The sequence below is a fragment of the Sceloporus occidentalis genome, unplaced genomic scaffold (assembly GCF_023333645.1).
Source record: "Sceloporus occidentalis isolate IW3139 unplaced genomic scaffold, rSceOcc1.0.p SCAF_1, whole genome shotgun sequence".
Classification (NCBI taxonomy): domain Eukaryota; kingdom Metazoa; phylum Chordata; class Lepidosauria; order Squamata; family Phrynosomatidae; genus Sceloporus; species Sceloporus occidentalis.
Window position 1 is genome coordinate 182,255,854 of NW_028316981.1, and position 10,280 is coordinate 182,266,133.

General features: G+C 42.4%; 2 protein-coding genes across 5 annotated transcripts in view; one reads left to right on the forward strand and one right to left on the reverse strand.

The window, feature by feature from the left end:
* IRAK1 (interleukin 1 receptor associated kinase 1) overlaps positions 1–1,757 on the forward strand; it is a 46,902-nt gene extending 45,145 nt beyond the window's left edge. The window contains exon 14 of the mRNA XM_089485505.1: positions 23–1,757. Coding sequence (XP_089341631.1) covers positions 23–78 — 56 coding nt within the window. The 3' untranslated portion in view covers positions 79–1,757. The remainder of the gene's footprint in view (positions 1–22) is intronic.
* A 1,033-nt stretch (positions 1,758–2,790) lies between these two features.
* On the reverse strand, positions 2,791–8,639 carry TMEM187 (transmembrane protein 187). 4 transcript variants are annotated; one of them, XM_089485558.1, is made up of 2 exons: positions 8,248–8,639; positions 2,791–4,327 (listed from the first exon to the last, which is right to left on the reverse strand). In XM_089485558.1, exon 2 carries the CDS (start codon positions 3,722–3,724, stop codon positions 2,915–2,917), a length of 810 nt encoding a protein of 269 aa, XP_089341684.1. In that variant the 5' UTR covers positions 3,725–4,327; positions 8,248–8,639; the 3' UTR covers positions 2,791–2,914. The 4 variants fall into 4 exon arrangements, with proteins under 4 accessions (XP_089341684.1, XP_089341669.1, XP_089341676.1 ...); XM_089485543.1 differs by lacking the exon at positions 8,248–8,639 and adding an exon at positions 7,937–8,037 and having other exon boundaries at positions 2,791–4,876; XM_089485550.1 differs by lacking the exon at positions 8,248–8,639 and adding an exon at positions 6,190–6,242 and having other exon boundaries at positions 2,791–4,876.
* Between the last annotated feature and the right edge of the window lie 1,641 nt (positions 8,640–10,280).

Genomic DNA, 10,280 nt, shown 5'->3' on the forward strand with positions numbered 1-10,280 from the left:
TTTCTCTTGTTTCTCCCTCCAGGGCACACTGTAGAGCCTTCTCGTGAGCCCGAAGAGAGTGATGAATTTGAGTTATGAATCTGATGATCATGGAAGGATTAAAGTTCTCATAGCGCTGATGGCACTTTTCAGATTACAGGGTCCCACTCCAAGATGGTGTGTGTGTTACGTTCCATCCATCCTATAGCACACTGGTGTTTCTGTTGGAATCTGGCTTCAGGCCAGCCCCCATGTATCAAACAGGGGCTAGCAGAAAAGACTCTTAGAGTGGATCCAAAGTTCATACCTCAAAAGGGATATGGAGGGGTTTGCAAGTACAGTCAGCCCTCCTTATCCACGGATTTTGCATCTACAGATTCCACCATCCTCAGCTGGAAAATATTTTTCTAAAACTTCCAAAGCGCTAACCTTGATTTTGCCAAAAAAAAAAGTTTTATAAGGCATACCATTTTTACAACACCATTGAATGGGACTTGAGCATCCACAGATTTTGGTATCTACAGTGGGAGGTTTCCTGGGACCAAACCCTACTGGATACCAAGAGCCCACTATGTGGGGTTTTTTTTTTTTGCCTGTAGCCCTCCCTACAGAGGCTCCTCACTACACTCCCTTTTCCTTGAACTGGTACAATAAATAATTTTATATTTGTAACTGACCTGTATCTACTTTGATTGGCAGATTAAACATGGCTATTGGCAGAGATCTACTTGTTGCAGGATTTTCAAATAGCACTGTAACAGACTCAACAAAAATGAAGCAAAACTGTCTTTTCAGGCTGCATCTACATTGCAGAAATAATGCAGTTTGACAGCAATTTAACTACCATGTCCGGGTGCTATGGAACTTTGGGGATTGTAGTTTCGTGAGACATTTAGCCTTCTCTTTCAGAATGCTCTGGTGCCATAACAAACTACAATTTCCAGAATTCCATAGCATTCAGCCATGGCAGTAAAAGTGCTGTCAAACTGGATGATTTCTGCAGTGTGAATGCAGCCTACATCTTTCCACTGGGCTGGGAATTCTGCTTGCCTTCATCCCTTTCTCACTCCTTTTCCTTATCAGTGCAAAAAGACTGGACACAGAGACAGGAAGTAAAATAGAAGCCAAAATCCCAAAAAAGGCCCCACACTTGAGACAATCTTTCCCATTTGTTGCTTCTCGTATTAACCCTCACTTTAGTCTCTGCTTTCTCTGTTCTGATATCCACCATGTGGAATTAAGGCAGGAAGAGATGGGCTGTTTACATGGGGGTGGCATCATAACACTCCAATAGCGCTATGTTTATATGCCACTGGAGTGCCATGAAGCCAGATTCCGGCTGTGATTCAGGCACAAAGCCAGCTTTTTGCCGCTCCTTTTTTGGGCAGCTTCAAGGCTTATTGGGGCTATGGTGTGCAGTTGCCGCAGCCCCAATCCGCCTTCAGAAGGGGCAGCTTCAAGCCTGTCTATTTCAGCTCTGAATTCCCAGTATTGGGTGCTTCCACCATTACCTTAAAACCTTTCTGTTCGCCAAGCAATTTTCCTGATTGACATTGTCAGCCCTGTTTTCAATGAATTTTTAAATTGATTTTACTCTTTCTGGTTATTTATTTTATTGTATCTATGTTTATTGTAAATCACTTGGGAGGTTGTTTTTTTTAAATGGGAAGTGACATAAATTGTTCTGAACTGAATATGTTGCTTGATAAATTGGTATCCCTTTTCAAAGTGATTTTGTTCACTAACATGAGAATTAAACAACTTCCCTTGAAACCATAGTAAGTTTACATAGCGTGGTTTTGTACCTGCTACCAAGGTTCTCTGTGCAAAATAAGACCATTCAAACATAACATTCAAAAAAAAGAAAAAAAGAAAAAAGAAACACATAAGGAAGCTAATGGCAAAGGATCAAAACAGTAAAAAGCAGCAGAATCAAAGTATGAACATCTAAAGCAATGATGGGAAGCATGTGCCCCCCCCCCCCCAAACTGCAGCCCCCAGCAGCCTTACCCAGCATAGCCAATGGTAAAATATGCTGGGAGTTAAAGTTCAACGACAGATGGAGGGTCACACAATTCTCACACCTGATCTAATGCCTGGGAAAACAGAGAAAAGTCTTGATGTAACAGAAGTTTAAATAAGCTTCTCCAGGAAAGTCATTCCGTAGATAGGGCACTACCATTTCAGTATCCACCCACCCCACCTCATACACTAAGGAGGAAGCTGAAACCCTGAACTTCTGAGTTAAACTCAGACACCTGCTAGCCCTCAGAGACTACCACATCTCTTCCTGTTAACTGCCATCAAGTCAAGTTTGACTTCTGCTGACCCTATGAATTAAAGACCTCCAAGTCACCCTGTCCTCAACAGCTCTGCTCAGGTCTTACAAAAGGCACTGGATTCCTTGAGTCTGTCCATCTGTAATGGAGTCGCCCTCTTTTCCTATTGCCTTCTACTTTGCAAAGCATTAGTGTCTTTTCTAGTGAGTCATGTCTTCTCCTGATATGTCTAAAATACAACAGTCTTCAGTTTAGTCATCTTAGTTTATAGGGAAAGTTCAGGTTTAATTTGCTTATTTGATTTGACCCATTCATTTCTTGGGCATCCAGAGCATCCTCAAAATTCTCCTCCAGCACCATATTTCACTTTCAGCCTTGATGAGAATCCTTTCCTTATGGTAGTATACCTATATCAAAGTTTATTAGTAAGTGTATACAGAGTAGTGATTTTTTTTTTCTTTGTGGTTTTGTAAAAGATGCATTATCTGGCCAAATACCTTGAACTGCATCAGGAAATATATTTCCTTGTACATTTATGGGAGCAGTGTTTATTCTTTCAGGTCCAATCATACTACATCTTGCTGCCATGGCACAATTAGTATGTCCTTGAGTGATACCGTTATATAAACTTCGGTTTGTTAAGATGATGGATTAATTCATAGAAACCTGAGCTGTCGTCTGCTCAACTGAGTCAAGAAAAGGAAGGCACAATGAAACTGCAGTACATCACAGATTTTGGACCAAAAATGGCCAGTGAGCCGTTGGAAGAGTGCCCACTGTGCCAGATCCTGGTCCCACAGCTTGAGGCTTATAAAACCCAGGCAAGAGGCAATCCCCAATGCCATGATTTGGAAAGATGCAGCATTACCCAAATGCCTCTGCACTTTCCATGCTCTCCAAACAACTATGAATATGTGTCCGCCCAATGCTAGCTCAAAACCTTGGGGGTAAAGCAATGCCAGAGCGTAGCTTGTCAATGATGCCACTTCCATGGCCAGAAAGGTGGTGGGTTTCCATCCCTGCTCTAGGAAATGGCACCAGACCACAACCCAAGCAAAAATTGGCAATGTCAACCATTGGTCTAAGACAGCTGCCCAATGATGCTGTGTCCAGAGCCGGACCCATTGCACAGGTCCATAGGCAAGTGCCATGACAGCAAAGACCTCCTGGAAGTAGTAGTAAGTCTGCCCCTTCTTGTCACATGAAGGCAGCCAGTACCAACCCAGAAGTACATAGGCCACATTGACTAAGCAACTGGCAGGCATAGCCAGGATAGCTGGCAATTGTGGCACGGTTGGTTCAGCATAGTATTCAAACCCGATCTCCGTCTGAACATCATCCAGGATTCCAGAAGCCACAATTCCCACACAAAGCACCAAACCTCCAGCCACGTGCAAGGCAGGTTCTCTCTTGCTTTCTAGTTTTATGGCAGCTCTTTCCAAAGCCTGGCCCGGCTCTTTCGGCATGACTGCTCAGCTCCTGCTGCTTGTTCGGTGGGTCACTTGCTGCTTTAAAAAGTGTATTTTAACTTCCTGTCCTGCCCTGCCCACGCTGATTTCACACAAAGTGAGGCGAGGCTATAAAGTGATTGACACATCTCTGGCAGGTTTGCAAGTTTGCATTTCCTGTCCCAACATGGACTTCGATTCTCCTCTCACTCTCAGCATGCAAAAGGGAGAGAGCATAGAGATTCATGATGTTGTGGGCATTGGTGCTCTTCTGCATGCCTTTTTCTCTTATGCCCAGCATGCTCTCCTCCTCCACTGGACTTTGTTGGCTGTGTTCAATCACAGGCCCAGCCTTGGCAGCCGCACAAGTCACGCTGGTTCCAGTGTTTGCAGTTATGAAACAGCTGCAGTGGCAGGATTGGCTGCTGGTGACATCACTGGACGGTGGGGAGTGGGAGAAGGTGGCAAAGGGTGCTTCCTTCCCAAGATCTGCTGTTTTGTAACCATGGGGATAGCAGGAGCCACGCTTCAGACTAGATAGTCCTGTGGGCTCAGCCTCGCAAGACATCCTGTTCTTCAAAGTACGAAGTATTTACTGCAGAGGCATCACGTTGCTGCTGCCTGTTTTAAATAACAAAAACAAAAACCTTTCATGGCATAAATGTTGACTTTCCAGCAAGAAGAGTGAGCAAGACTCTAGTAAAAGAGCAACCTGTGTCCGTGGACAGCAATAAAGTTTGCAACAAGTAAAACAGCATAAAAGAAAAGGTCCAAAATTAAAGAAGGGATGTGGCACCCATCTTTCCTTCCTATTGATTATCTGGCTGAGGACCGATGGGAAGGAAGTTGAGTCCAGCAACATCTGGAGCAGCTCAAGTTGCCCCACTGCTCCATGTTATTCTGAACACGCCTCTTCGTAAAATTCCTTTTGGATCTGAAGGAAGTAGTAATGAGGAATTTTATTCCATTTGTTGTTGTGTACCTTCAAGTTGTTTCCAGCTTATGGCGACTCTTGTGGCAAGATCTGTTCAGACAGGATTTGTCACTGTCGTGCTTTGTGTGGGAAAAGTGGCTTCTGGAATCCTGGATGGTGTTCAAATGGAAATTGGGACTGATGAATTTGGGTTGTTGTTTTTTAATGTTTTTATCAGTCAGCTGCCTTGGGTCCCTCTGGGAGAAATAAATGAAAAAATAAATACAAATCAATCAATCAATAGCCTTCCTCTGAGACTGAGAGAGTGTGACTTGCCCAAGGTCACCCTGTGCTTTTCCATGGCTGAGCAGTATTCAAAACCTGGTCTCCAGAGTCTTCATCCAAAACTCAAACTACTATGCCATGCTGGCTCTCTTATTCCATTTATATTCCATCTCTTCTTTAAGAAGCTAGTGACAGTGTTGAGTTTGTCCTTGCAGCCATTTTATGAAGTAAATTATGCAGATAGGAGATTATTGAATATACCAAGTCAGGCGCATCTCTTATGCATGGTAACATGGAGTCACAAGTATTTTTCTGTTGCATGTTATTGATAGAAATGTTAAGTACTGTATAACCGTTTTTAAAATAAAACATTGTATTGAAAATAAGCTCACTCCATATAGAATAATAGCAGCAATAATACAAGAGCCAGCAATACTGAGTTTTTTCTTTTAGCAATACTAAAGTTGCTTCAAAAACAAAGTGTGCAGGGGAAAGGGGTACAACTAGTAGTTTCTTTTCAGCTTTTCTCACACTCGATTTGCCACCTGCCCCTCAGAAGTCATTCGCAGGTGCAGGGCTAGGCATGTCTCAGCTTCCGTTCCCCACCACACAAATGGATGCAGGAAACACAGTTTTTCCTATACAGTGCTTTGTTTCAGGGAGAGTTGAGGCCTAACTGACCTATTTATTGTCCACGTTTATTTATTACGAATTAGCACATCATGACATGCATGCCACTCCTTTCTGGCCCTGCTTCGATGCTTGCAAGTACCGATTGAAATTTTAAAATTGTTCCCCTGCTTATAGTATTGTGGTAAGGAGTAGGACATATCAGTAGTGGTAAAGCAAAATTTCTGGCAACTATGGGGTGAGGACAATCCAGAAATGTTTTAGGTGCTACACTGGGTAATCTGACCTGGTTCCCTAATCTCTCTCTCTAAATACAACATAGTGTTTTGTAGCAAGGACAGCCAGTTTGGTGCAGTGTGGTTTGAGTGTTGGACTACAACTCTGGAGACCAGGGTTCAATTCTCAGTTCAGCTGTGAAACTCAGTGGGTGATCTTGGGCAAGTCACACTCTCTCAGCCTCAGGGGAAGGCAATGGCAAACCTCTCATGAACAAATCTTCCCAAGAAAACCCCACAATAGGTCCCCCTTAAGGGCACCATAAATTGGACACAACTTGAAGACACATAACAGCAACAACAACAAAATTGTCACAATGTTAGTATGATTTCCCAGATGTGGATGTGTGGAAGAACAAACTTGAAAATGGGAAATGAACCTCAGTAGTAGTCTGATGTGCAGTTTGCACCTTTATTCTCTCTCAAACCTTTCTCTTGCACAACAGTTGTAATTTTCTTAATCATTAAAAAACCATTTGACTGCATTGTTACCTAAAATGGGATTTTGAAATCCTTTGATTTCACCCCATGGTCTCTGTCCCTTTTATATGTCTATATGTTGCTTTATAATTTTTTAATATAGTTACTGTATACAGCCTATTGAATCTTTTGGTGTTTTGCTAGCCTTAAAACACACACAAATGGCTGGGGGGGGGGGGAGTCAAGATCGTAATGAGAAAATCAGACATTACCGAAAAGACTAATAGCCCTGGCAGGGGTTAAGATAGTTATGTATGCACCACATTTGCCCATCGAGAGACGATGCCTTGTTTTAAGCAGTGATTAGATGAACTCAAATTCAACTGCTTGATAGAATTTCTAGGTTACTTTAGCATGCAGATTCTTTCAGTCCTCTCATTTAATCACAATCATGAAGGGGGGGATCATTTCTCTGAATTAATTCTAACGCAGATACTCTTCTGGAATTAATATATTAGCAGCAGAAACCTTCACTTCGCTATCTACGGAAAACATATCTGGGGTAGCCATGTTGGCCAGATAATAAAGTACAATAACATTCAAAACCCACAAAACAGCAATACTTTTATGGGGCCAACCAAAATGCACAAAATATATGATGCAAGCTTTCCAAGCCCCACTGGCTTCTTCATCAGGCAAATGGGTTAAAAAAATAAAATGACTAACATCACATTTCTTTCTTTCTCCTGTATTATTTTTAGCATCTTTGATTGATGAAGAAGCCAGTGGGGCTTGCAAAGCTTGCATCATGTATTTTCTGCCTTTTGCTTGGCCTCATAAAAGTATTGCTGTTTTGTGGGTTTTGGATGTTGTTGTACTTTGCTATATGGTCAACGAAGCTATATGGCTTCTCCTAAATATGTTTCCCATAAATAACAAAGTAAAGGTTCATGCTGATACTATATTATATCCAGAAGAGTTATCAGCATTAGGATTAAGTAAAATAAATAACTCTTTAATTTTCTCCCCCCCCCCCATGATTGTGAGGACTTGGTAGCAAAGAAAGAATTTGCATTTTGGTTGGCCCAATGGAGGGCGACCAGATATCTTAGCCATAAAAGAGGACAAGGCACCATTAAATGTAGGACATCCAAGAAAAATGTAGGGCATGGCCAAATAAAAGCTAAACGCACTCATAGAAATGTACATTCATGCTTCTTAGCCATGCTCCAAATGGAGGACATTTTGGGATTCCTCCTGGGCAGAACGATGAAATGGAGAACATGTCCTGGGAAAGGAGGGCATCCTATAAAGCTTCATAAAAGCATGGATGTTTTGTGGATTTTGTGTTTTTGTGTACTTTGCTATTTATGTAACATGTCGTTTTGGAGAGCATAGCAAAATAAAAGTCCTGAGAAATGTTTGCAGTGTTTTTATATTTAATGTTTTATGAGAAAACTAATAAAGATATTTTTTAAAAAATTAAAAGTCCTGAGAAATGGAAAAACAAAACAGGAGAAAAATAAAGAGGAGGACATGGAAAAGGTGAAGGTTGTTAACGAACGCCATTATCAAGGCGAATTGTTTTGTGTGAGGTACAGCCCTCCTCTACGTTTTCGATCCAAATTTTTATGTTTTAACTATCAACAGGACTGGATTTATGGTGGACAGACTTGAATACAGGGCAAGTGAGTATCGGAAATTTACTCAGAAATAGAGCCCCACTGCACTGAAGGCGAGTAAATATTATTATTAGGGGAAAGGAAATGTTTATTTGGCGCCTATAGATTCCCTCATATCCACCCACATCCGGGCATTTCAAAGAAAGGCAAGGAAGGGACGAGCTGCGTCTGCGCCTGCGCGTTGAGACAAACGGTTGCTACAATAACAAAGTGCGCAGGCGGACTGAGCGAGGCTGTTCCTGAATAGCTACTAAAACCTATTTTATTAACTTCCGTACGTTCCGCGCGCACTTTTCCTTCTCACCCGAAGGGAGGCTACACGTTAATTGTACAAACCATAATTCGGTCTCCTAGCAACCCCGAGAAGGTTCCACCCGCCATCTTGAGTAGGCACGTCCTCATCGGACAGCAGATAGTGGCCATCTTGAGAGACGGGTGTACCCCTTTCTCGAGAGCTTTGGCCGCCATCTTGGAACCACTAGTTGTCTTGACAGCCCCACAGGGATTTAGGAACGCGCCATATTTGTTCCCGCCTTCCACATCCGGGTAATTTACTACCCAAGCGCCATCTTGTTCGAGCCTCTCGATCCGAATGGCTCCCACCATCTTGGTTCCATTTTGAGGCGCGCCAGCCGCGGCTACTAGGTTTCGGCGGTCGCCATTTTGGATAGTCCCCTTGTTTATCGCGTAACTCCCAACGAGCGGGAGGTTGAACACATTTTGAATATCCGGGCATTTAGTACCTCCCCGCCCGCCCGCCCGCCCGCCATGTTGTTTGAGCTACCAGCCACATCCGGGAACTTAGCAAGGCGCCTCATTGAAACTACAAGGAGGCCATCTTGGAGCAGTGTTTCCGCCCATCCAGATATCCAAGAAGCCGCCATCTTGAATGTGTATATAAGTCCGCAGAAAGCACATACGGGGACGCTGGAGGCGCCATCTTGGTTCCTACATAACAGCTATATACGGGCAATTGGGAATAGCCGCCATCTTGGGTCCATCTTTGAAAGGGAGGAGGCACATCCGGGGACTTTGTGGCGCCGTTTGTGTTTGCCATTTCGTGACAGGGATTGGGAAGGGGGCGGGGCCAAGATGGCCGCTTCCAGGAAAACATGAAACCTCAACGTTTTACCTCACCACCATTCCCAAAATTGAGTGAATTTCCAAACCATTAAGTTCACAAGTGGCATTTATGAGAGAAAAAGAGGAACAAAAATGCATCCTTAAAAAAAAACTTGTGTGTGAACAGAGCCCGAAGTGCCTTTTTGTCCCGCATCCAATGTTTAAAATCTTTATGTTTTTAATTGTACTTTCTTAACGTTGTGAAGCCGCTCTTGAGTCCCAGTTCTGGGAAAAGAGCGTGACACAAATAAATATAATAATAATGATAATAATAAAACTATTTTTGTGTTTTACTTTGCGTTGTAATCTCGCCTCGATCCATTGGGAAGAGGCGGGAAATATAAATAAATATTAAAACGCCACCCACGCGCGTTTGCAATGCTGGTTTCTAGACCCAGAGCTCGATATATATACAGTATATGTTTTCATCAAAGATGGCGGCGCCCACAGGGTTGCTATAAGGCACAGAGACTGGGAGGAAGGAAGGAAGCCTCGGCCTCGTATCGCGCCTCCCAAAAGCCTTCGTGGCTGCGGCTGCTGCTGCTGCTGCTCTTAGCCAGGCGAAGGAGGACGGTTATTGGAGGGAACGGGGTTTTTTTAAATGAGGGCGGGATTTCCTATTCCAAATGGCGACTCCCACAGAACAACATGCTGTGAAGTATATAAAGTACAGTTGGAAAAAGCGCTGCCATAATCTTCGGTTTAGAGCAGTTGAAAGAAAAGAAAAAGAAAAGAAAGTGTGTGTGTGATTACCTCTCTTAAATGCCCCCCTCAAAACCACTGATAAATAAAATAATTATATATATATATACATATATATATATATATATATATACAAACTGAAATATATATATAACATTAACGTGTTTATATATATATATATATATATATATATATGTATAGACATACACACACACACACACACACTGAATATCCCTCACGCGGGAACCCTCGTTTTATTACTTTATTTAAATTTTATTTATAAGTGGTTCTGAGGAGGGCATTTAAGAGAGGTAATCACACACAATCACTATATACAATCACACACACATATATATATATATATACACACATGCTGTGAGGTATATGTTACAGCTGGAAAAAGCGTTGGCAGATAGTCTTCAGTTTATAGCAGTTTGTGTATGATTACCCCTCTTAAAATAGTTCCCTCTTTCAAAATATAAATACAGTAAAAAAAATTAAAAGGAGGGTTCCAGTGTGAGGTATAATCAAGTTATATACATAGA

Coding starts and splice junctions, on each gene's coding strand:
- TMEM187 (XM_089485558.1), bottom strand. CDS start 3,724: ATGCCGAAAGAGCCGGGCCAGGCTTTGGAAAGAGCTGCCATAAAACTA.